This window comes from Peromyscus californicus, unplaced genomic scaffold (genome assembly GCF_007827085.1).
Source record: "Peromyscus californicus insignis strain IS unplaced genomic scaffold, ASM782708v3 Scaffold_22__1_contigs__length_63687245, whole genome shotgun sequence".
Classification (NCBI taxonomy): domain Eukaryota; kingdom Metazoa; phylum Chordata; class Mammalia; order Rodentia; family Cricetidae; genus Peromyscus; species Peromyscus californicus.
In genome coordinates, this window is record NW_026294525.1 from 32651571 (window position 1) to 32679361 (window position 27791).

Below are 27791 nucleotides of genomic sequence, written 5' to 3' on the forward strand. Positions count from 1 at the left end.
AGGAGCTATGGAACACTGGGGCCACCGGGTTGTGGCTCAGGTCCAAATTCCTAACATCCTTGTGGCTTTGGCTAGGGAGCCCGACCTCTGGACGCTGTGTCCTCATTAGAAAAACAAGGAAAGGCCTAAGCATTTTTGCTTCCTTCCTTTGGGGTTACTCAAGGAAATCTGTAATGACCTTCCCAGCTAAGTGAGGGTTCCCAGTAGGCAGCTTACAAGGGAATTGTGGCTAGCCACAAAGAGGGGATTCATGGTCAGCCCCTCAGAAGGGGTTCATGGCCAACTGCAGGGGGGTGGTTCACAACCAGCTGCTGGGGGAGGGAGGTTCATGGCCTACTGATGGGGGGGTCATAACCAGCCATGGGGGGGGGGGTCATGGCCAGCTGCTCAGGGGGGTTCATGGCCAGCCCCTCTCACTGGAGGTTCATGGCTGGCTTCTTGGAGGGGGTTCACAGCTAGTAGCTAGCAGATCTGTATAGCTAGATGAACTTGCCCTCTTCATCATTGTGAGGAAGAGTCTAGTGACACGGGATTAGTTATTTTGAAGACATCACTCAGGTTGTCTTTGAATTTTGTTCTGCTGTTCCTTGTGTATGAAGTTGACTGATTTGAAATCAGGAAGCAGTCTAAAGTTGACAGTGATGTGACGGTGGACTTCCTTAGCACAAAGACAGAAAACAATGAAACTACAGAGACCCTGCTCATGACTTGGGGACACCAACAAGGACCCAGTGGTTTCCAGAAGAACGAAAAGGAAAAGCAACAGGGAAACAATACGTTTATTAAGAGGCATGAAAATGTAGGAACTCCTAAAGTATTACATTACAAATTAATGTTGTATCATTTATCCAGTGAAAAAAATAGGCAAAATCCATGAACAAACTGGATCATATAAGTGAGATGATTATACATATCTGATCTCTAATCATTTCCTTCCCCCACCATCTATTAGTAGCAGCAATTTAAAAATGACTATTGAAAAAGCTGTTACAAATAAACATCATTTAAATGGGGAGAAACATTTTAAGAATGACCTTTTAAAAATGAACCAGTACAAACTATTCAAATTGTGAAGAACACAGGGAGGCTTGGGGCTCGTCTTCGGAGAAGTAGGAAATAAAAACACTGGACATTTGTTCACTAAGAAATGAAAAAGCAAACTGCATTTTCATCAGTGAAAAATAATACACGTGGATATTATAAAACATTCTTAACCAGTGACTGCAATGATTACATTTACAAATGTTCATTCAAGTACTGATACTCAATAAGCATTCAAAATCTCATCAAAAGTAATGTGAGACTGGACAAGCCCGGACATTGTCTTTTGAAGTAAAAAGGGCCTTATCAACAGGAGGCAGGCGACCCTTAGAATACTGGTGTTGGTTTTACTTAGTTCTGTTGTTTTTGTCTACAAAGGATTTTTCATAGTCAACGTTCTGTTTTTTATCTGCAAGGACCCATGGAACATCTCACAACAGCTAATTAAGAAGTTATTTCTATAAAATGAGTCAACAACACCCAAATAAACATTCTAAAACTCAACTTCAGCTGATGATGATGATAAGGCAAAAATATGTTTTCTTTGGCAAGAAGTTGTTAATTCCTCACCAAATGTTGGTTCGTGGGCTTTGTAGAAACTGTAAGAACACTCTGGTTATTTACCAAAGGGCTGTGGACTGGGCTGAGAGTTCATAAACTTTACACCGTCCTAACAGCAATGGAGAGCTACAGCCAAGTCAGGCAGAAATCAGCATCTTTGTGTGATCACCGTCGCTAAGAACTCTTCCTTCAAAAAGCTCCTTCCTAATCATGGCCTGAGTCTCAGGCTTTAGCAAAAGTTCCTTTATCTGTTTCACTTTGGACTTCAGCTCCATCCTTTCTCGGTGCAAAGCTTCATTAATTAAGTCTTGACTCCCAACTGGTTTCTTGCCTAAGGGGAAAAAAATTATATAATACATTTAAAGTACAAATATCAATGAAATGCATTAAATATGGCACACTGACTTATCAAAATAAGGCTGAAAAAAACCTTTAAAATGTTACCCACATTCCATAGAAAAGACTGCATTTTGCCAAAAATATATAATTTCCGTGAAACTTAATTTACTGTAAATAAAGATCACTGCATGGTAACACCACACTGGGGACAAACACGAAACATTGCGGACTCACTACACTCATGATCATTTCAACAGTGACAGACAGAATTCAGTACTTGATAGCTGTGTGCAAGTTTTGGCCTCACATAAAGTAGCCAAACGCTCTAAGCAATGTAAACGGCAGTATTCCATCGGTGGCGAGTCCTCTCCCTCGGCCTGGCAGGCCTTCCGGAAGTGCCCCCCTCTCCCTCGCGCATGCTCGATGGTACATGAGCGTGGGATTGTCCTTCTGTGAATTGATTTCTTCTGCTGGCCCCAGCACCCCATTCTCTTCTGTTGTGCCGCAGCAGCAACACCAACGCCATCGATCATTAAACGTGTTAGGCGATCTCCGGGGCTTGAACAAGACACTTAAAGAGCACATTGCAAGTCAGTCTGCGACTTAGCGGAGGGGGGGCAGGGGTGCTTTTCACAGCGCAGCGGCAACAGGTTCCACTCTCACTTCCTGTTGTTATCACTGCCTTTGCCATTCTGATTGGCCTCTTCAGCTTTGGTGGAGTTCCCCTCCCCCGGCTGCTTTTTGTTCTGCGTTTCTTCCAAATACTGTTGGACAGCCTTGAGCACGGCGCTCTCCACCAGTCTCTTACTGAGCCTGACCAGTTCGGCATCCTCAGGCTCCCCTCGGTCCTTCTCACCTACATTCCACAAGAGAAGAGAGGTCACTGAGCTCATATTGCCATAGCAACGAGGCCACCAGGGCCCAGCTAGTTCAGCTAGTCAAAAGAGCAAGTGTCCTTCACTCTGGCAAATGGGATCTATAAATCCAACAGGAGTGGGTTGCCTTTTCCTATGACTTTTGTCCAAGCAGGAGCCTGTCTATTGCTCGAGACAGTCCATTAGACATGCCCTTGTTGGGAGCGCTGTGGCCTTCCCATTTCTACGGGGCTTTTGTGCTCCTTCTCTCTCGCCCAAGGCTAATGACTGCTGTTGGAGCTGTTTTCGCCCACCACCTGAGGTCTCAGGCACATGAATTCACCAAGGAGATCTGGATCTGCTGCTCCCTCTCCAGTGCTAATTATCAGGGCGCCAAGATTCCCCTGTCATCTCACGACTTGGGATCATTCATTTTTAAATGCTTGGCACAGAGACTGACTGTCGATAAACTCCCAGCACTCGCCCCAAGGCAAATGAGGTAACCAGTGCCAGTAGCAGTGGATTAAAATAGGCCTGCAAGACCAGCACTCTATGTTTAAAAATCTCACTGCTATCACTGTAACTCAAGAGACGGGAAATTCTCCCAAGAAGAGTTACGGTCGCTATGGTAACTTCCTAGCTGCCACTCTTTTCTGATCATTCTGCTATCCTGCTAGTGATGCTCCAGGTGTAAGTAAAGTACTCACTTTAGTGTCTTGTAAAAGAGCTACTTCTCCCATGTTCTCATGCTAGACATCACCCTGCCACTCTCCAAACCCTCTCTTTATTCGGGAAAGGCAAAGGGGCTCCTTCACTAAGTCCCTCCCTCCACTGATGGAGGTGGGAAAGCAGCTGCGTCGTGTTGAAGAAGTCCTCACATTGCCCACAGTCAGATGAGCTCAGTGTGGGGCCATCACCCAAGGGCTCATGAAGACAAAGCCAGCGCTACCCTGGCATGTTCGGGTCTAGGCCAGGAGGATACGGTGAGCGTAAGCAGGAAGACAGATACTATTTTCTATCCTCATATATAACAGGGCGTGGAGAACAAAAGAAGATGTGCAAAGGTAATCCCTGGCCCCAAACTGCCTTCAGAGCCCTGTTACTTGTCTACACCACACATGCAGGACCAGTTCTGCTGACAGCCACTCCCCAACCTGCCTAGGGACAGACATCGAAAATGAAAGCAAGGATGGGTGAAGACCAACCTAGAGAGATGCCTTCGCAACTGCTTCCCCCTCAAATGTGGCAATATGGCACCAAAGACCAGAAGTCTCAGCACATGTGCAGTGCAAACTGTGTTCAGAATTGAGTAAGCTTTGGCTTGGTGATAATTACAGAGAATCTACTAACCAGATAACATCATATTGGGAAAAGAAGAAAAAATTCATTACTCACATAACTTTAGGCAAAAGTTCAGATTTTTTACTAGTAAGAATGCATGGAAATGGTGCCTAATATTTAAATTATTTGCTCTCAATTTTATAGCACAATATTTACCCTGTGCAGATGATATTTCCATATGCATTATAGGCAACTATCTGTCTAGTAGCTCTTCAAATTTAAAACAGGAAATCAGATGCAAATGAAGAGGAGCTATTTAAGTCCCTTTCAAAGCACTATAAATGACTGTCTAAACCTCTCACCTAGGCTCTACACCCAGGCCAGTGATTGGATGTTTGTGGACAGTTCCAGAACTCTAGTCAGCTTTCTCACTGGTAAGAGAACAAGATTGGATTTCATTAATAACTCATTCTCCAAAAATCCCTCTCAGGTCTAATATTATGGACCTTGTTATTTCTGTCAGTGAAGGGTCTCTGTGGCTTTAAATGTCAAGATCATTTTAAATACCCTGGGCTTGTGGTATAGACTTGTATTCCCATACTCAGGATGAAGTTCAAGGCTAGCCTGCATTACAGAGGAAGACCCTGCCACAATGCCTTTCCTAGAAAGAGGTTTGAAATACAAAAAAGCCTTCCCACAAAATGTTCATTTCCCTTCTGGCTGTCCAATTTTTGCTCATGCTTTTACTATTATCTAAGCCACTCAAAGTGAAAACCTGATTAGCCTTGACACGTCCGTGCCCTCCATCAGCACACTTAATTGCAGAACACTGTCAACATAAGCTTCACGATTTCTCCTGCCAACAAGGCACCCGACAAAATGCCTCTGGAATAACTTTTCTAAAACGTCCCTTTCAGACTGAGGGGTGGTGGTGTGTATTTTTAATCATGATGCTTAGGAGGCAGAGGCAGGAGGATCTTGGTGGATTGAGGCCAGCCTGATCTACTTACTGATCAAGCTCCAGGCCAGATGGGCAGGGCTATACAGGGAGACTGTCTCAAAAAGCCTATTTAATTTGTTAATGAAAGAATAAGACAAAATCTCCACTTACCAGAGAAACAAGCTTACATACCCTTCCAGACCATTCCCTATCACTAGGTGACCCCACCCTTTCCCTTCTAATCAATATTTTACTTACTCCATGAAATGTTCCTCGCCTCGCTCAGCTGGATGGGCGAGCTGCTCCAGTAACTCTGTATATAGCACACGGTCATTGGCTATTTGGCCATTTATTCAACGAGTGTGTCTAAGGATCTACCATGTGCCTATAGAAATGCAACCCATATTCTCTCAGCCTATAGAAACGCAGCCCACATTCTCTCAGCCTATAGAAATGCAGCAGAGAATAAAACAAAACAAGGTCCTATTGGCTTTTTTAAAAGTTCTTTTCTAAATTATGCACATTTTTTTATGAATCCACAAAGGCACAGTCTGGCGGCTGGGAAGATGGTTCAGTCAGGAACATCCCTGATGCAAGCATGGCACCCGAGTTGGGATCCCCCAGCACCCACCTAAAAAGCTGGGTGCAGTGGTTCCCATCTGTAATTCTGGCACTGGGGAAGCAGAGACAGGAGCAGCCCTGGAGCCCACTGGCCAACTAGTCTACCCTATCGGTAAACTCCAGATTCACTGAGAAAACATAAGGTGGGGTGTGATCAAGGAAACAGTGGACATCTATCTCTGGCTTCTAAGTGCATGCATTCACATGTACATGTACACATGCATCCACCTACATGTACATGTCCCCCCCACCCACATACACAGGCTTGAGGACAGAAACTATGATCAGTCTCTGCTACCTTCCTCTCTCCTAACATATGGCACAGTTTATTCATCACAATAAGAGCTCAATACATTTTTTTTTTTGGTTCTGCCTAGTGAATTTTTAATTGAAATCCTTGAAAGCAGTAGCAACAGTTTTGAATATTGTTATTGCCCTATATAAATAGCACACCATGGCCAGAAATTTAAATGTAAAATTAAATCTAAATAAGAGCAGAGAATTTCAGAATAATTCAAATATCTATGTGAAAAAATCTACACTAATTTTGCCTGACGAACCTGATCAATAAGACAAAATATTTCTCCCAATGATGATCAGAAATTAACAATCCACAATAACTAATATTTCATTAACCAATCAAAAACAAGCAAATAAGCAAATCTTCCAGATCAGACCTGGACTTGAGCTTCCTCACATACTTTCTGCAAATCCACTCAGGCCATTAATACGACCTCACAGCAAACCGGGCATGGTGGCACAGGACCGTAACCCCAGCACTCAGGGAGGATAGGGCAGGAGGATGAGAAATGAAAGCTTATCCTGGGCCACAAAGGGAGCTTAGGGCCAGCCTAGGACACATGGAACTCTCTAAACATTTCTATATATGTATGTATGCATACACATGTGTGTCCTGGGAAGGCTTATTTATCACAGAGCTCTGTAAGAATGCACTTGTCTAAGAAGCCAGAATCTTCACTCCAGGGAGAACTTGTCTTACAGTTTTCAGTATACTTAATTCAACACAGAGAGACATTTTCAGATTAAAGTTACGCTGTATTTCTCCTCTGCCTAATACTTGCATAAGGACAGTAGTCCCTCACACTGACCTCTAAGATAAAGGGCATTCCCTGATGCCTCGTTAACAGTGGTAGCTCATCACAGTATGGCAATATACACACTCTCTTTTGATTCCAGTAAGATACTAACAAAAATATTCCTAACAAAAGCATCAAACTCATGATCAAAAATATCCCTTCTTGGTTTATTTGGTTTACTGACTCTCATATCTACTTAAACAGCTTAACTTTTGCCTTGGATACTGCAGTTGAGAAATCTCCCTGACATATCTTTAGTGGTTGTGTTTGTGACTGAGTCTCACTCTGTAGCTTAGGATAACATGGAACTCATTACATAGCCTAGAATGGCTAGATCAGACATCAGACAATAATCCCCCTGTCTCAACCTTCCAAATGCAGGAATTATAGGCATAAACCACCACACCCAGCTTCATCATTTCCTATGAAAATCCTAAAAAATATATAAGTAATGATAAATCTTTTAAAACTACAAAACCCAGTCAAATGTGGTGGCATATGCCAACAATCCTAGCACTTGGGAGGCTGTGGCGGAGGGTCAGTGAAAGTCTAGCCTGTACTTTAGACTGAGTTTTAGACCACTCTGGGCTATAAAGTGAACTTATCCCCAAGTATCATTCACTAAATGAGAATAAGTCCACTCAACACAGTATGTCCTGAAAGGCACAAAATTAAGATATTTTTCAACAAACTTCACATGAGCAATTAGGAGTAAGTAACTCTCTACAAGTGTGGCACCATCATTCCACAGTCTGTACCCATTATTCTGTCTTTGTTTATATTTATCTGAGAGCTTTGGGACCAATACAAGCCAGTGATAAGGTTTATTTTTTGTGATCATAAAAAGAAAAGAACTCACCGGACGGTGGTGATGCACGTCTTTAATCCCAGCACTCAAGAGGCAGAGCCAGGAGGATCTCTGTGAGTTCGAGGCCAGCCTGGTCTACAGAGCAAGATCCAGGACAGGCTCCAAAACTACACAGAGAAACCCTGTCTCGAAAAACCAAAAAGAAAAAAGAAAAGAACTCCTGAGTGGTGGCAAGCAAATTTTAGAACTTCTAGGATAATGTAAGGTGAGTCTTAGTGTGGCTCCATTGGTCTTAACATACTAGCCGAGCTGACCCAACACAAGCTTGATTGATGTCACATGAAAGGCTCTAGAGATCGCCAGTACTTACTGACAACATCTAAGTGCCTGTCTGGACTGACAAGAATAAATCAATAGATAGTAATTTGATTTTTTTAAGAAGCAGAAAATATAGCATAAGAATGAAAGAGGGAAAGAGAGGGAGGATGAAGGGAAGGGGAAAGACACACACATGCACACACGCACGCACACACGCACGCACGCACGCACACACACACACGCACGCACGCACACACACGCACGCACACACACGCACGCACGCACATAGTGGGGAGACATCAAAATGAGAACATTCACACCTGAGAACATTAGCCGCTGTCACTACACACCAAGTGTCAGAAGCCTTCTTTGGGAAAGCAGGGCTCCTCCGACCCCCGAGGCTGCAGCAGCAGCAGCTCTGCGGCGGTCCCCATGCCACAAAAAGAACATATTGTGTTATGCCGGAAGGCCTCTGGATACTGTCTGCATTAGCATGAGAAAACACAGAAGAAGGAAAGCTGAGAGGTCTATGAATGTTCCAAGGCATACACACACAAAAGGAAAGCTGGTAGGAAGGTTTGGCTCTCTCACACTGCTGGAAAACTATAAAAAGGATGCCTGGAAAGACAAACAGCAAACAAAGAGGACAAGATTCCCTAGAAAACAGCACCTGACCTAAGGGGCTTCAAATATAAAGACAAAAAAAATCAAAGGTAAAGGATGGAAGATTCACCAGAGTGATGATTACCAAAAGAAGACCAGATAATCCATATCAGACAGTGAGACCTCAGAGAACAGAAATTATTAAGAGAGAAAAAAATCATATAACATACAGGAACCAATTCAAGAGGATATAAAATCCCCAATGAGGACTGTGCTGTCTGTCCACACTGCTATTATAGAATGTTGAATAACCCACAGGTAACAGAATTCCATTGCTCACAGCTCTGGAGGGAATTCCAAACTCAAGGCTCTGGAATTTGCACTTCTGAGGTCCTGACATGGTAAAGGGCAGGAAGGCATGCAGGCAGGAGGCCCTGGGTGTGGCCCCTTTATGAAGGCACCTCATCTGATGTCGCTGCTGAAAGCCTCACGTCCCCACTGACAACCCCTGAGGTGGAGGAGCCTCCTCAGACTACAGCACCTCTGTACCTGAGGCCAACCGACAGAATTAAAAAGTTCATGCAAACGCTTTATTGCAGTTGGAAATTTTAAGGTCACTCTCAAGAACTGATACCACATGGAGAAATTTCAGGAAAATACAGATTATTTGAATCACACTATAAACAAATCCACCTCAATAAAAATTATAGAAGACCCCACTCTGCAACCACAGAATAAAAATCATTTTTAATGCATAGAAAACTTTTTCCAAAGAGAGATCATTTTCTCAGCCATAAAACAAGCTGAAGAATGAGGAAGTATTGACTACACTCAATCCACAGTCTCAAGCCACAATGGAATCCAATTAAGAAATTCACAACAGGTATCTCGAGAATCCTTCAATAATATAGAAGTTAAACAACATCCCTTAAGATAACTAATGGACAGACGATACTCAAACTAACTCATATACTTCAAAGCTTTTAATGGGGTTGAGGACTTAACTCATGGGAGAGTGCTTGCCTAGCAAATGTAAGTAAGGTCTTGGGTTCAGTCCTCAGCATTATTTTAAGAATAGTTATGAGACAGACGGAGGATAGATATGAATAGACTATCTAAAGGGGAGAGTATATATGAAAAACAAAAATACCCCAATTTATAACAAAGATTATACTATTAAGAATTTTATTAGAAAATGAGAAAACTTAGAGATCCATTATGAAGGCTGCCACATTAAGAACAGAAAAAGAACTGTTTAACCCCAAGGCCAGCTAAAGGAAGGATGTAGAGCTAGGCTTGAGCCTATCCTCCAAGGGCCAGCCTTTTAGCTTGGAGATTCTACAAAAAAATCAGTAACACTAAATTCGGAGCTGATTTTGGGAGCAGAAATCAGTGGAACTGATAGAGCTCTATCTAGATCTTATTCAGGAACAAAATTTAGTAAGTATGCATTAATATCAGAAATGTGACGGAGAACATCACCATCAACTACTCAAACACTGAGATTAATATTTAAATACCATGAGCAATTTTGTCCCAATAACATCATGAACAAATGACACAAACAAGCATCTGTCCTTGAAGGACACAAACTACCCCACTGCATTTCAGAGGGGGAAACTGATGAATTGAACAACCTGGACCTGTTAAAGAAACCAATTATTGAAAATCAGGGAAAGAGCCCAGAAAGCTGGCTGTACTGCAGAAAGAGGAAAATTACCAAACATTTTAGAAAGAAACCTTAGCAATTCAGTCTTTCAATCAATCAATCAATCAATCAGAGAGGGAATCCTTCCTAATTAGCCAAACCAGACTGTGAGAAACAAAACCTCTACAGACCAATCAATGTTCCTTACTATAATTGGTTTGCTGAGGCGATCTTACAGATTTCTGTCTATCTCTGAAATGTCTGTTTGGTTTCATTGATGTATGTGTCTAACTTCATACCAATACCACACTGCCTTTGCTGCTGTAAGTTCAAAGTAAGTCTCAAAATAAAAACCAGATCCAAGGCCATTGTCAACGCAGGTACAGAGGCAATTAAATATGTTATGGCAATCTTAAGAAATGGTACTAGAATCACTAGATACTCATGCCAAGCAAACAAGCAAACACACCTCTCATCCTGTATTGCAGACCACACACGCAAATTAACTCAAGTAGGATCATAGTTGACTATAAGGGTTCAAAACACAAAGCATGTAGACGAGGTTACCCAAGAGCTTCTTAGTGGCCTTGAGTTTCTTAACTAGGACATCAAAAGTATTAACTACAAAAAAAAAAGGTATTTTTAAATGGAATAAGAAAACAATCAAATATAAGAGTGGCCCAAAAAGTTGAAGAGTTACTCCACAAAAGATGTATGCATGGAGCCTGGATGTGATGGCAGCACAAGCCTTTAATCCCCACACTCAGGATGCAGAGGCAGGCAGATCTCTGGTTTGAGGCCAGCCTGGTCTATATAGTGAGTTGTAGAATGGCCAGAGCTATGTAGAGTTACCCTGTCTCAAAAACAAAACAACAACAATGTATGGATGGCCAAGAAGTGTGGCAAAAGACAGTCAACATCATTAGTCATCAGGGAAAGGCAAATTACAGTCACAATGAGATGACACTACTCACCCACTCAAATGACTCAGTTAAAGGGACACACAACACACCAGGTTGCTGAGGACATGAAGCAAGCAAGTAGAACTACTATTACTGGTGGGAATGCAAAAATCCCAGTTTGGGGAATTTGGAGAAATTCTTATAAAATTTGAGTATATTCTTACTACACTACCCAGCAATCTCACCTCTAGCTTGACTTGAAAACAGACAAAAGGACATCATACGCTCACCAAATCACTTACACCAATGTCTGGAGTAGCTCTATTCAAAAGTGCCCTAAACTAGAATCTACCCAAACACCTTTCATCTGACGAATTGAACCGAAAGGCTGTGATACATCCACACAATGAAAGAATGTTACAGAGGAATGAAACCCTGGCACATGCTGCAACACAGATAATTCTAAAATATGTGATGTGAAAGAAGTCAAACCAAAGAGACCACATACTGTGTGATCTCTTATTTGATATTATGTAAAAGGCAAAGCTATATGGGAAACAGACCAACGGTTCTTGGGAGCTGAGAGATCAACAGGAAGGAATCTGGAACAGTTTTGGAGGGTGGTGGAGCTGTCTCTGACCTCGCTTGTGGTTATTATGATTCTTACATTCACCAAAACTCACAGAACTAGACATGAGCAAGAGCAGATTAACCATATGTAAAACAGACTTCACTTTAAAAAATGTGAATGGAGCCGGGCGGTGGTGGCGCACGCCTTTAATCCCAGCACTCGGGAGGCAGAGGCAGGCGGATCTCTGTGAGTTCGAGGCCAGCCTGGTCTACGGCGCGAGATCCAGGAAAGGCGCAAAGCTACACAGAGAAACCCTGTCTCGAAAAACCAAAAAAAAAAAAAAAAAAAAAAGTGAATGGAAACAGCTTCTTCCCGGTGATGAACAACCAGTGTTGTCTCTATGGGGGTGAAATGGGGCTCGCTGGCTAGTCTCCTGCTTGCCACTCTGCAGTTAGCCTGTGGCTGCCCATAGGGATGACTTCCCAACTCCGCACTATTTTAAGACACATCACAACGGCATCGTGTGTAATCTCACAGCTGCAGGCCTGCTTCTCACTTGCTTTCCCTGTGAATCATAGTTTTCTGTTGTGTTCAATATCAAAATATTTTCCATAAAATTGACTGGAGTGACTTGTGAGTGTAAATGGGAGCCAAGTAAATTGTTTTCCTTTTTCCCTTCTGTGTCTCCGACATATCATCTGCAGCAATCTGCTCAAGAGAACACACTAAACCGGCCCCCAGGGGGAGAGTGGCAGGTGATGGCTGTCTCTGCTGTGGAAATCTGCTTCATGGGGGTGCCGGACTCTGCGCGGTCTGTTTTCCTCAGGATTTGCTGTGTTATTTGTAGACTCCACCTATGAGTCCACATTACAAATTACCATCTTGTAGAAACTACGGAGTTTCCTCCCTGAATCGCAGTTCCTGTTCCTGCATTTGTTCCAGTTGAAATTCTGGAATTTTCGAGGTCCCTAACTGGTTCCTAAGGCCACTCTGGGTCACTCAGTGCAGGGCAGACTGAGATGGACGATTCTGAATCATAAAAAAGTGAGGCAGATATTATTAATGCAAATCTGGGTCCACAGGGGTATCAGAAGAAGAATGTGTGTCATTGAAAATATATTTTTAGGACAAAGAAACATGTCACAAGTATAAATGTTCAAGTAATTATCTCTTGACCAGCAGAAAACATGGAGCCTGAAAATGAAGCCATGCTTAGAATCTTAACTGCTGTATGCGTCGTGCATCTGATTAGCCATCTATTTCAAGAGAGCAGGACATAAACGTAATAGCCAACTTTTGATTTCTTGGTTATTTCACTAAAACACCTGCTCGTGATAACACACGCTTTTCTTTCTAAGCTTGTATTCTAAATTCTAAACTCGGGCTCAACTCAAGCAGAAAGGAAGTGGCTTTCCCATTCTGAATGCTGTGCTCACCAAGGTAGATCAGCTGAGTAAACGGTGCCAACCAATCTAATCAAATAACATAAATCATAAGTTACGGCTGCCACTTTGGCTCATTATAAGCAATATGGGCACACCCAGGTCAGGAGAAATGCCAGGCTGAGAACACTTCCAGAGGCCACAACGCCAGTATCAGGGACAGCTTCCTCCATCTGTTTTGAGGGAATCCTGCTTTGCAAAGCAGGGTCAGGAACATTATCCCACTTGGTTTTCATAGGCTTCTCGTGAGCTAAGAGGAGTGTTAAAGAATGACATCATGGGTTTACAAGACCTCTGTAGGATGCCACAGCCTCAGAAATGGGAATCTGGAGTTCTCTGAGCACAAAGCTTAGCCCGCCCAGGACACCTACCCCAGGTAGGTAGCTGCAGAACTCTCATTCTGGGGCAAAGCAGGCAAATGTGAGAAATGCCAAGGACCAGATGGTTGATAGAAGAGGAAAATTCAGGTTTCACTCACAGTACTTCATCCCCCACTGAAAATTCTCAGTCCTGGGTAACATATATTGATTGTCACAACACAGTTCCTCCTTCCGTTCCTTCTTTGCCCTTCCAATTCTTCTTTCTTCCTTCTTGTCCCTCCTCCCAAGGTTTTCTCTTTCCTCCCTCCTCCCTCCACCTTCTCTCTTTCATATTTCCACCTTTCCTTCCAGAAACATCCACTAAGCACCCTCTATCTGTGATAATCAGTTGCATTATGAATACAGAAATGAACCCAACGTGGCCCTACCTTCGGAAAACCTGCAGGTCAATAGAAATTCATGACAGTAAATAATAAAAGGTCACGAGTCCTCTGAAGAAAGGAGGAACAACACGGAGTGGATACACCAATAAAGACTAGCGGGCTGCAGAAGTGGTTCAGCAGGTAAGAACCCAAGCTGCTCATCCAAAGGACCAAGGTTTGATTCCCCCTGCCCACATGGCCGCTCACAACCATCTGTAACTCCAACCCCAGGGCAACTGACACCCTCTTCTACCTCTGTAGACACCAGGCATACACACGGGGCACAGACATACATGTTGTATGGTATCTTGTTTGGGTTCTGACAAATAAAGCTTACCTGGAGATCAGAGGGCAGAGCTAGCCACTAGTTAACCTTAGAGGCCAGGCAGTGGTGGCACACATCTTCAATCCCAGCACTTGGGAGGAGGAAGCAGGAAGATCAGGAGTTCAAGGCCACCCAGGGTTACAGAGATTGAACCAGTCTAAAAGAGAAACAGAGCTGGGTGGCGGTGGTGCATGCTTTTAATCCCAGCACTAGGGAGGGAGAGACAGGAATATAAGGTGGGTGGAGAAGGATCTCGGCCTCATTGGTCTGAAGATTCATAGAGGTAAGAACACTCTGGTAGCTGTTGCTCTGCTTCTCTGATCTTTCAAGCAAGCTTTATTTGTCAGAACACAAACAAAAAATCATACAACACATACACGTAGACAAAACGCCTGTACATGCTAAATAAATGAATATAACAATTTAAAAGACTGCAGACAAGGACTGGGGTGTGGCTCGGTTGGTAGAGTGCTTGCCTAAGGGGCCCAAAGCCCTGGTTCATAAACTGCAAGTCCTGGGACATTTGTCTGTCTTTAACTGTCCAAGTAATCAAGAAACCTTGTCCATGAATCAAGGTCATCCTTGGCTATATAGATATCCCAAATTCCATGCCAAGTATAGTATCTTTAAAACATAAATAAATAAATAAACAAACAAACAAACAAACAAACAAATAAGACTGGTCACATCAAAGACAAAATACTCAAAACCTCATGTCCTCACGGAGGAGGAGGAGGTTGATACTTGAGTCAGATTTTGTAAACTGAGTCAATCTTTCTCAGGTGGACCCAGTAGAAGAGCGTGGCATGACATGACACTACCTGGCATACCACTAGTGCTGCCTGTGTGGCTAATGGCATCTTGCTCTGGTGCATGGTGACTAACAAGGTGAGAAAAAGGAGAGCGACAAGGCTGGGAAGCTCCGAGGCCAGGCTGAGGAGCGTGCTCAGCGTGTGCTCCCTTGTAGGATCAAACTAAACTTCCATATTCTAAGATATGCACAACGTTTTAAGGCTTACCTGCAAAGAACGGTGATTTGTTTCAACTACTGAGGTATAATGACAATTCTCAGAACACTGCTACGTGAGTAAGTTCAGCTCACACATTCCTATTACTTAAGAAAACACTACATTTGCTATTGACTAAGTGATTTCTCTTCATTTGTCTTAATTTTGTTGTAAATAAGCAGTCACCTCTTTAGGAGGAAACTAAACTGTCAGAATAAGTACAGAGTAGCTGAGAACATCATGAATACTTCGTGTGTGTGTGTATGTATGTATGAGTGTGTGTTTCTGTTTTTTAAGCAGTCTCTAGCACATTAGCTAACCTCAAACTCCCTATGTATCTGCAGATAAGCTTGAATTGATCTTCTTATCTCACCTCAAGAGGACTGGGACAGCATGCATGTGCCAATCACAGTCAGCTTACACAACACTGGCTATCAAACTCAGAGCTTCATGCATTCTAGGCAAGCATTCTACCAAGTAAGCTACACCCTCAACCTGAAAACATATACTTCAACAAAAAGTGAAATATTTTTAAATTATCCAATTTTGTCTGTCTTTAACTCAGTCACCTAATCCTACACCAAACCTCCAGTGGGTGAAGAGAGTGGGATTCAGACTGCAAACTTTTCCAGTTTCTCAGCTATAAACACATGAAATAGGTTATATGTCCCGGTTTGGCTTTGATGGCTAGTAAATGCCTTTTAAAATCTGCACATGAAAACCAGGGTAAACAAACGTGTTTGGCAAGCACACTTGCTTGTGAACCCTGGCTAACTGTGGGCAAAGTCCACTGGACATTTAAAAAGCAATAACGATGAACGAAAATGGTAAGCATGAAAAGATGATCAGTCAGCAAAGCAAAATCAAGACAAACGCCGTCCTTGGCCACCTTTCCAGGGCACGGAGAGTAAAAATGAAGAAGGAAACACAGCACCACCTTCCCAGAAAAGCTGAAGCCTGGTGACCTCTTTAATTTATGTGTTTAACTTAACGAAAAGATGATTGAAGAAAGTAACTTAGGATGGATTTTTCTTTTCTCAGTGTCTTATGACTACCAACTTACTCGAAACTTCTACCAGAAACCTTCCTTAGAAAATTAAGCTGGCATGTGTGTTTGTTGAACACCGCACAGGCGGTGTGTAAGTGGACAGGCCTCAGCGAGTGTTCGCTGCTGGAATACTTGCTCTCCAAGTCTAGAACGGCTCCCAGTCAATTCAAATGTGAGTAAGGAACAAACACAGACGGCACCAGCTAGGCAAGGGACAGTCACCACTACGCTAGGCTTCCTCTGCAGGCCATGAGCTTGGTTCCCATAGGGAAAGGGGGTGCTGGAAACACGGGTAGAAGGAGGCCAGAAATGACCTGATTTTACTGCTCCCCCTTATGGAGCCAGAGTCTGACCCCGCTGCAGCTGCTTAGCAGTGGTTTTCAACCTTCCTAATGCTGCAACCCTCTAATACGGTTCCTCGTGGTGTGGTGACGCCCAACCATGAAATTTTTGTCATTGCTGCTTCACAACTGTAATTTTGCTACTGTTACGTATCGTAATGTAAGTATTTGATATGTGACCCTTCCATGGGGGTCACAACCCACAGGTTGAGAACTGCTGGCTTGGAAACTATTTCCCTGAGTGCTAAGTATGAGGAGCCAAGTTCATCACCACATGCCCTAGGACCTACTGTCCTACACACGGAGTCCTCTCTTCTGCTGCTTTTCAATCACTGCTCCTGGTAACCGTGTTCATGAAGTCTCCTAATAATAATACACCTGCCTCCCATTAAGCACCTGTACTGTGGACTTTCTCCCACAGACGTTGGTCCAAAGCTCAATTCAATTTCTACATGTGTCAAATTGAGGATGTGGAGACCAGGAGACTTTGCCTAGCTCTACCTGACTAAAACGGGCCAAAGCTGTACCTTAAGTACAGATCAGTGTGGCCCTAAAACATCACACTTTTGACATTGTACCACAATGCTAATCTCCATCTACAACCTTATACAATTATCCTTTCTGTAGTACTTTTTCATTCTACAATGAGACTTTCATAAAATATTTTAATGCCTCTTCTCAAGTTATAGGGTCAGAATGTCATACTGGTGTCCCCATGGAAGTCATCCAGCCTTTCTATGTCTCACTCTTTTTGTTTATAAACTACATATAACAGCATTTCTACAGTCCAAGGCTGTTGAAAAAAATTAAGACAATACGCCTTTAATCCCAGCACTCGGGAGGCAGAGCCAGGTGGATCTCTGTGAGTTCGAGGCCAGTCTGGTCTACAGAGTGAGTTCCAGGACAGGCACCAAAACTACACAGAGAAACCCTGTCTCAAAAAAGAAAAAAAAAAATTAAGACAATACAAAACACTGACTGAAGTGGTTGGCTTAACAGTAAGCACTTTCGTTTTCTTCTTTTTAAAGGATATTTATCTTTACTTGTGTGTATTTGTGAAGGGGCAGGGTACAGACGCGTGTGAGTACAGGTGCCTGCAGAGCCCAGCAGACAGTGTTGGATCCACAGGAGCTGGGGTACATAGGATGGTGAGCCCCCTAACCTCAGTGCTAGGAACTGAATGCTTGGGTCCTGCACAAGAGCAGCCCTCCCTCTTATCCAGGGCACTGAGCCATCTCTCCAGCACCACCACTGGTTCCCGAAACGGTGCAGAAATAACTGCAGACGAGAAGTTTATATCGCATGTGCAGGTGGTGTAGTAGTGAGTGCAGCTGCCTTCCAGCAGTGTTACGTACTATTCTGTATAGCTTAAACCACACTCTTTTAAAACATGTCCCATTCTGGTATAGAGAAGCACTACTGTAAATTAATTAATCTTGCAAAAGGTGTCCAGCAGACATATAAACAGACTGTACCAGGAATAGCACGATACAGATGGTTTGAGGTTTCTACATGCGCTCAACTCAAATGGGGAGCATTGTAAAAATAATCACGTCAAGTTCAATTTGTATGCAGCTCCTCCAAGAACACACCTACTACAGAACGTGTCACGCATTTGTGATAAATGTCACAGTCATTCACATCTCAGCTTGCTCTCTCGTCTTCCTGGTAATCATAACAAGCCTTCCATCACAGGGTGTCCTTCCGGCCATTCATTCCTTTTTGTTAAAGTCCCCAAAAAGCTGATACAGTCATTAGCATAAAAATACAGTAGCAGAGTTAAGCTAGAAGAAAAAAATTTAAAAAAAAACAGGACCAATAAAAAGAAATTTTAATAAGTAGAGACCACGGGTCACAGAGGGGTGGCTCATAGAACCACTGGACTCCCAATGTCCTCAAACTCAGAGAAGAGCAGCAGCATGGTGATTCTCAATGTCAGGAGCCCAGAGCCCGCTCTGGACCAGCCTGCTCCATTGCTGAACACGCCTTGCGCCCGCATCTACCCCACACCGCTTCCATACCTTCCTCCCACCTTTTCCCCAAGCAAACAAGATTATCAGACCACCCACTCACTTCTCCCTGAGGGTTACTGCTCCCCTACTTTCCAAGAGGTTTCTACAGAGCTGTAAAAACTTCACCAAGGTTACCCTGTGGACCAGGCAGTCCGGCTCCATAGCTCTCTGGGAGTCCTGTAGAAAGTGGGGTGAGCAGTGACACACGGGCTATCCAGATGCAGCTCCTGATTTTCGATGTGGGAAGGAGAGAAAAACTCATTGCTTCCCAGAGCTGAGGGAAGGCCTACCTCCATAACCAAGAGAGGCCAGCGAGGGTGAGAACACAGAAGCTACTGGAAGCCATGGTCCCCATCACCAAGCAGAAGCTGAGAAGGCTGGACCACAAAGCTGAAAGAGGGCTGGGAGGCGGCCATTCTGTAAGTGGTGGCCGTGCAAGCACAAGGAGCCGAGTTCGACCCCCCAGGATGACACAAAAATGCCAAGACAGTGGCAAGCTTACATGATCTCAGCACTGGGAAGGTAGAAACAGACAGGCAAGATCCCTGGGGCTAGCTGGACAGTCAGCCTCACCAAACTGAATAGGACCCAGGCCAGGAGTTCCATCTCAAAAAGAAAACCCTACACACACACACACACATACACACACACACACACACACACACACACACACACACACACACACACACACAGAGGCACACACAGGCACACGTGTGTGTACATGACTGAAATCAGGGGTGGAGAGGTTGAGGGCTGACAATGTGCAAGCAGGCTGTCTTGTTTGCACTCCCCAGCCAACGCATCCTCTCATGGATCCTCCATTTTCATTATGAATCTGTCTCGATGTATTGATTCCTGTGGCGGCCTCTATACATTTTATTGTCCCTTCTATATTCGCTCTGACCGATTCCCAGACACCTCTCAGAACTCCTCAGACCTCTCTGCTGCCTTGGGCCCTGACATGAGCCTTTGGTTCCCTGTGATGGGCAAAAGATCTATCATTCTCGGTGCTGATCCGCACTGGCTGCAGGCCTAACTCCTGAACTATTCACTCGTTTGTCTGTGAGTCTGGAAGTGAGTGTCTTCAAGACAGAATGACAGAACTAGTTTGAGGGATACCCACTATTCCCTCCAAACAGCAGAAGCAAGAATGTAGAGAATATATCTAACAAAAATAAGGCGCTTAAAAGTAATATTCACACACTGCTGACAAATCAGTTTTTAAATAACGTGTTCTCTTTCACAAACGTAGAAGGGGAAATACGTAGTAGAACAAAAGCCAGAGAGGGAGGGGTGGGGTGAGAGAGAGTAGTGGGGGTGAGTATGAGCAACGTACAGACACACGTATGCCAATGCCATAATTAAACCCAGAATGCAGTATACCAACTAAAAAGTAAATAACAACCTGTTCATCTTTAGTGTGTTAAATTTATGTACGAATTTTCCTCGTAAATATTAACTAATTTGAATCACCATATACCATGCCTATTTTGAAAGAGTCACATTTTATACTTAATTTTCTTGTTGTTGTTTAAACTATAAATTCTATAGTTTTTTTTTTTAAAGTGACATCCTTGTTTAATACGGTTGGTACTTTTGTCAACAAAGAAATAAGAACTACAAATTGGCATAAATGAAATGATTTTCTTGGAGCAATGAAAAACACAGATATTATTAAACATAGCCAACCACTCTGGGTCTGTTATTACTGTCTCTCAGCTCCGGCCCCACCCCTCCTCTCTAAGGCTGAGGGCCCAAGGGCTTAGACTGATAAACTGATCCCTGGCCGGATGGCTCTGTTAGGTTCTCCCAGGAGGATGGCTACAGGTTCAATGGGAAGAGCACTCAGGAGACAGAGCTAGCCCTGGGCCATTTGTTCAATGTCCCCAACCACCTGCTGCTCCTCACCTCTCCTCACCTCTCCTCATCTGTCCTCACCTCTCCTCACCCCTCCTCACCTCTCCTCACCGCTCCCCTCCAGAGGTGGCAATGGGTTCCAGAAGCAGCTGGCTCTGGCTTTCATGTCTTCTCTTTACTCCTGAAGTCAGCCTGTCCTTCTCTTGAAGGTGCCAGCAAAGTTGACTGATGTCCCATCCACAGGGCCAAAACCCCAGCTTCAGTGATGCCTTTTCCAAGTCCCAGAGGCCCCTCGCTGGAGTCAGCAACCCCTCCTTAAAGCTGTCAGTGACACAGGATCCTCCTTTCCATAAGCACCCAAGCCTCAAAGTCACTGTATGTTTAACTCGGTCTGGACTTTACACTCATTATGACTCCCAAATCCACTGAACTAAGTTTCTACATTAAATTCTCTCTGTTAAAATACCTGATATAGTCTCCCGTTTTCTTAGCTGTGCTGTAACTAATATCGGCTATTTTTTATCTCCTCTCACACCATTTTGTAGTCACAGATGATTCAAACATGTACGTAAACAAAGGGTACAAAGGTAAAGACAGATACAAAGTTAAGCAGCTACAACTGCAGTATTTCATGACCAAATTTCCTCATAAAATAATCTATTATGACCTTTTAATTTAATATCAAACTTCATGTAGCTGTACATATATAATTTCAGGTTCTGTGAAAAAAAATTGCAGATCTAATTTTGCACTAGCAGTTAAGTAGATTGTGTATATACAATAGTGAATATATACTACCACTCAGTGAATTCGTGGCTTAGATTTAATGTGCCAATTTTAAAAGTATCTTGGAATAAATCTAAGGTTTCAAGAAAACTTCCATTATAAAGACAATCACACAGAGGCAACACACATTAGCTTGCTATCACCAGGACCTCCTGGTGATCAATGAGTTCAATAGCCAACATTTGTAACAGAACATAGGTCAGATAATGACGTGCCGAGATAATTGCCAAACTTGTGTGTTACCCTCTATTTTAAAGTGAGTTTGCTGATCTCAAAGGCATTCATTTGACTGCCATTCAGTAGTCACTAGAAATTACCTAATTTAAAAATAAACATAGGGGTTGGGGATTTAGCTCAGTGGCTAGCAAGTGCAAAGCCCTGGGTTCGGTCCTCAGCTCTGAAAAATAAAATAAATAAATAAAATAAACATAGTCATAAAAAATTCTGGTCTTCTACTTCTGCCTTTAAAATCTTCTACCACAAAATATATTTTAAGTTATTGATACAAACTCTACTTGGATGTCTCTATTAACAATCCATTTACATATTTTAATTGTTTAATACAAAACTTACTGTAAACAGAACTAGAATGTTTCTGGGTTTAATGTGCCATCACCATTTGACTTTTTCTCCCCCATTTTATTTGTGTGTGTGCATGCACACAAACCACAGCACACATGTGGAGGTCAGAGGACAACTTGTAGGAATTAGGTCTCACTTTCTACCACACAGGACCAAATGAAGTCATTAGACTCCGTAGTAAGCACCAGTAATAACTGAGCCATCTCACCAGCCAGTCGTCTCACTTCTAAGGCCATAAGCCTAAGGACTTGCTTAAACATCCACTGTTCCTAGATTTGTCTCAAAAGAACCATAAAGAACATTTCCACATTTCCAACTTTCTACATACTCTAAGACAACTCATACGGCCTTCATTCCAGCCCAGAGTTGGAATCTGCTAGGCTCCTGGGGTGTGTTTTCAGCCTCCTCCCCATCCTGCTTTCCCTTAGGACACATTCCAGTTTTACAGGACTTTAAGGAAGGTTTGACTACAATAAAGTCAGACATAAAGTATTAGATTAACAAATCACCCATTTGCCAGTTTGGACGCAAACATGAATTATAGCATTCGAAACTCTGAAAATGCTGACTTTTTAGCTAACTTTGGCTCTACATTTAAAATGCTTAGAAAGTGTGAGTTCTTATTTTTGCTCTGACATATGTTAGACATACAATTAAAGCTTGATGTCATTCACATGGCAAATGCCAACAACAGTTCTCTGACCACAAAATAACATGGGGGTGGAGGCTATGGGACAGGTAAGCAAACGTGGACCATTCTAGTTCCCTGGGGTCCTTCATCCCTCCCCAGCAGCAATACTGGTGAATTCCACCATTTTATATCTGGGGGAAATAAAACCTTATTTCCTTCTACCCCAAGCATCGTGTTTGTACATCACTTCTTCCCTGGATTTTCATACATATACCTTACGTTTATCAACATCCTTAGCTAAATTAAGAAGTTGAAGAAACACTATGGGGAAATAAGAAATTATGTTTCAAATATATTTTATTTGGCTTCTACTAAAACCAGCATTCACAGCCCAGTTAATACAGCATTTAAGTGCAAGTTACACTTTCAGGTTTTGTCTATGACTGTTTCCCAACTGAAAGATTTATTTTAGTAGTTCCAAGGTCTGTTAACTTCTAACTCTGACATTATGAATGTTCGTCACGGGGCAATTAATTTCCTCAAATGTGTTTTGCAGAAGCTGTGTTTGCTCATGTCGGGTTGTAAAAGTCACCTATGAGAACCAGCTTAAAGCAACTGCCACTCTCTGTGACAATTAACCTGCTCTGCCTGGCCTTGGCTGACTTGGTTCTGCAACCTTCCTGGCCTGGGAAGGGCGTGGCATCACTTGCTAGACAGAAAGATCCCTCATGTTGGCTTGTATTACTGAGAGGACAGGAAATTTTGGAATCCAACAGCTTTCTGCTTTAAAAAGTCATGTAAATTTAAAGAAACCTCCAACAATAACAACTATGCATGACTCATCCCCAGGTCCCCCATACACCTGGTCAGAGCTTTCCATATGGGGAGAGTTCAGCCATGTTAGCTGAAATAAAACAAAACATTCCACTGAGCATCTCTCACAAAGGCCAGGTCTCACTGCAACCAAATGCAGCATGAATGCTTATAAGTCAAGGAGTAGCCAGGTGGTGGTGGTGCACGCCATTATTCCCAGCACTCAGGAGGCAGGGGCAGACAGGTTCTGTGAGTTCAAGGCCAGCCTGGTCTACAGAGTGAGTTCCAGAACACCCAGAGCTGTTACACGAGAAATTCTGTCTCAGGGAAAAAAAAAGTCAAGGCGCTCACTTTTCACTGGGGTTAGTGATCTTTCTACCAGAATATACACCGCAGTTTAGCACACAATAAACTCAGCAAATATAACTTCTCTGTAACAATGCGAATGTGTTAATTGTATAACCACAGCTATATTTTTAGTCAGTTTGCCAGAACTAGGGAGCCATACCTACTATATACATGATAAGTCCACTAGAACATGTCCAAAGTCTACAGTTGCAGGTGATAAAAGTTTAACTGAAATATGTTTAAGCAAAGAATGGGCAACTACATACTGCTTTATGGAGTGACTGGAGATGGTCTCAGGTGTGGCCTTTCTTCCTCCCCTGGTTCTTCTATTATCTTTGAGAGATTCATCTTTAGAATGACCCTCCATTGAATCTTAAGGAGACTGGGTTGACAATGAGGGGACCACACCTTTCTCCCAGGGCAGGAAACAAGATACTGTGATAGACAGGACCCAAAGAACACAGGTAGGGAATTCTCCAAAGAAAGGACATCATGTGAAGGTGAAACTCTAAATCCTAATTCCCTATTTGGGGGAAAGTAAAACTAAAACCACCGTTGTGCCAAACTGAGCTGCAATTACCATAGTCTTTATTTATTGTAGAGAAACCACATTTCCCAAGTATATTAAAGAAGGGCAGCTAGCGGGCATGCATGCTATAAATATTAGCTAAATCTTGGTTATTTAATTTTCATGACAGGTATATACTACTTAACGTTGGGATACAAAGTGTAGAAGTAAAAACAGTAACTATCAGAACAAAAACTGCAAACTGGGTCAGTCTGTCTCTAAAAACCTCCATGGTCTCCCACATGACACCAAGCATTTAGAAGTTCTTCTGAGTCTTTACTATGGGTAAAGCAGCCAAAATTAAACAATCTATGGGCAACAGTTTCCCACATGTCTTCAAGGGTTTACGAGATTTAGGCTCACACCTGAAATTCCTCTGAGGATATGAAGTCACAGCACACTGCTGGAGACACATCTGCATGTGGCTCACAGCAGCTGATGGCTATCCCGAGGACTGGGAATAATCCTACAACCCAGGTACTCCCAAGGAAGATTATCCAGCATTCCCTGCAATGTTCAAAAGCCCTGAGAACAAGGGAATACAGTGACCACCACAGCCTGTAGAATTAACAGAACCAGACAGTAACTGCTAGCATTTGCTCTAATGTTTCCATACGCGATTTTAGAAACAAACCTCCTGGGTGTACATCATTTAGCAATTGGGACATCTAATCAGTATTGACGATGGCTAAATGTTTTACATTCTATAACATGATGGCTGCCACCACTACATTACCCGAAGAGATCTCATGCCCAGTGCAGTCTTGGATTACACAATACACCGGTCTCTCTGCTTCAGAAGGGGTAATAGATACTGAGCAGCCTGGGATCCAGGCTTCCTGCCAGCTTTAGCCCCAATATCCCAGAGGACTATAACTGAGAAATTCCCCACTTCTCTGCCTGCCAACAACTTTCCCTCGGAAACGGGGCAGTCGGGAAGCATATATCTAATAATTGTACTTCGTGAACATTTTGAAAATAATCCTGGCACGGTACCTGGCAGATGGTAGGCATCCAATAAATTAAGCCAAAATGGAGGCAGAGAAAGGGAAAGAGAAAGCGGTGGAGAAGGAAAAGAAAGAGAATTTAAAGTCATATCTGCATGATTCTTATCGTCCCTAGCCTTTTAGCTCTAAGAAGCAAGTGAGGGGTTGGGGATTTAGCTCAGTGGTAGAGCGCTTGCCTAGCAAGCGCAAGGCCCTGGGTTTGGTCCTCAGCTCCAAAAAAAAAAAAAAGCCACCGGGCAGTGGGGGCGCATGCCTTTAATCCCAGCACTCAGGAGGCAGAGGCAGGTCGATCTCTGTGAGTTCGAGGCCAGCCTGGTCTACAGAGTGAGATCCAGGACAGGCACCAAAACTACACAGAGAAACCCTGTGAAGAAGAAGAAGAAGAAGAAGAAGGAGGAGGAGGAGGAGGAGGAGGAGGAGGAGGAGGAGGAGGAGGAGGAGGAAGAAGAAGAAGAAGAAGAAGAAGAAGAAGAAGAAGAAGAAGAAGAAGAAAGTGAGAGGGAAATAAACTTCTAATAATACTTTTTAAAAAGATTTTTATATTTTTGTGTCTGCATGAATGTATACAACATGTGCATTTGTGTCCATAGAGGCCAAAAGAGGGCATTAAATTCCTTGGATTTGGGGTTACAGGCAGTTGTGATCTTGGGTACTAGGATTTGAACTCTCATCTTCTAGAAAAGCAGCTAGTGCTTTTAACTGCTGAGCCATCTCTCCAGCCCCATAGTAGTTTTTGATTATTTGTTTGCTTGATTGGTTGATTAAATAACAATTATCTCGTTATTTGTGTGTATTGGGGGTTTGGAGATATTGTGGTTTTTCTTGTTGTTTATAGATTTATTGTTAATTGCGTGTGAGAGGGCTGGGTATGTGCACATGAGTACAAGTGCCTTCAGAATATACAGCTACTAGATTCTCCTGGAGCGGAAGTCACATAAGCTGCCCAATGTGGGTACTGGAAACCAAACTGGAGTCCTCTGTAAGAACAGTATGTGCTTGCAGATGAACTCACAGAGACCAAGGCAGCATGCACAGGGCCTGTATGAGTCTGCACCAGATGGGGTTCTAGGGCTGAGAGGAGAAGTGGACACATGCTCCCCTCCCTAACCCCAAAGCTATCTCCAATTAATAACCACTTGCAAATGACAAATTAGTTTTCTCCAAGCGAGTCTCACTGGGGAAACAAACTACTCTTAAGGGCAGGCCCCATGCCCAGCAGTAGATGGCCAACACAGAATGAACTCAATGGCATCTTCGGATCTTTGTCTCATAATGTTGTGTCAGGGTTTTGTTTTGTTTTGTTTTGTTAACCTTACAGGCCCTTTGCGTACATATTGTGACTTCCAGTTCTGTGTTTTTATGGGATTCCTCGTGTGAGAACATGTGTGTCTCTGCATCTACATGTGTTCCTTGTGCTTTTTCTTTGGCTCTTTCTCTTTTGTATACTTTGGCCTATTCCAGATTGTTTGTTTGGGGCTTATCTCAATTTACTTTATTATTAGTCCTTAGATGCCTGTTTTCTAAAGCGAGACAGAAAGGGGGTGAATCTAGATGGGAGGGGAGGTGGGGAGGAACTGGGAGGAGTTGGGGGAGGGGAAACCATGATCAGAATATATTGTATGGAAAAAAATCGGTTTTCAATAAAAGTAAAATTTAAAAAGAACAGTATGTGTTCTTAACTATTAAGTCATCTCTGCAAGCACAACACTCATCCACAGCTCTTAATCACAGTCGTCTCAGATTCTCCCACACTCGCAGCCCAACAGGAAATCAGTACCATCCTCTTCATTGACAAGCACGCACAACACGGCTCCTGTGGGTTAGACATTTTTAGAGTCTGGTGCAACTACAAGAATACATAACATGCCCTGACTGTGAGGTGCTGGAAAGCCCTGTGCTAAGATGGAGCGGACATGTGAAGAATAAGCGTGAAGCCATGTAAAGTAGAAGACAGAAGAGCCACATCACAGAATCCCAGTGCTAGAAAGTGCCCAGCTGTCAACACAGCGCTTCACTGGCCCACTTGCCCTTGTCAAATCCCCAGGAAGGAGTGGTTTGCCCATCCTGTGCGTGCACACTTGAGGGAAAGAGACTACCGGCCTCAAGAGGCCGTTCACACCATCTATGGCCAGTCGCCTATTCATTCCACACCAAGGCAGAGTGCTTCGAAACAGGAAAACGTGCAGTTGCAGAAGAACAATGGAAACGTTAATTAGTCATAGAGGTGCTTGATTGCCACATTTCCATTGAGGTTTCCTTAATGGGGTATTAAGTGATGCCAGGGATATCTACCATGGCACTTTTCAGACTACTTTCAGTCTAGGAGAAAAAGTCCTAGAAAAAAATTCTCTGAAGTTTTTTTTGAATTATGAAGAAAAGCCATGTTGAAAAATAGCTACAATGTTTGTCAGTGCTACCACATCTGCTATGGCTTTAATGTCAGGGATATGCCTATATAGAATATACAAATTTAATTTTCTAAGGATCATCACCTAATTTTCAATATATTCTATTTACTGTGGTCCAAAATTTAAATATATATATATATATATATATATATATATATATATATATATATATATATATATATATATATATATATATATATATATATATATAAACTTTAGGGAAAAAAAGTGTTCAACTGCTGGAATTCAGACATAAATGGCTTTGCTGCTTTCGGTTGGTTAACTGATAC

General features: G+C 42.9%; 1 protein-coding gene across 7 annotated transcripts in view; it reads right to left on the bottom strand.

Annotated features, from left to right (window-relative positions):
• Positions 1-761: 761 nt before the first annotated feature.
• Akap7 (A-kinase anchoring protein 7) overlaps positions 762-27791 on the bottom strand; it is a 148115-nt gene continuing 121085 nt past the window's right edge. For 3 of the 7 annotated variants that reach the window (XM_052751196.1, XM_052751199.1, XM_052751200.1), the window contains one exon: positions 2490-2797. In XM_052751196.1, the coding sequence (XP_052607156.1) occupies positions 2601-2797 (197 nt within the window). In that variant the 3' untranslated portion in view covers positions 2490-2600. Of the gene's footprint in view, positions 1934-2086; positions 2798-27791 lie in introns of those variants that run through there. The other 4 variants (XR_008221247.1, XR_008221246.1, XM_052751197.1 and 1 more) reach the window with 4 other exon arrangements.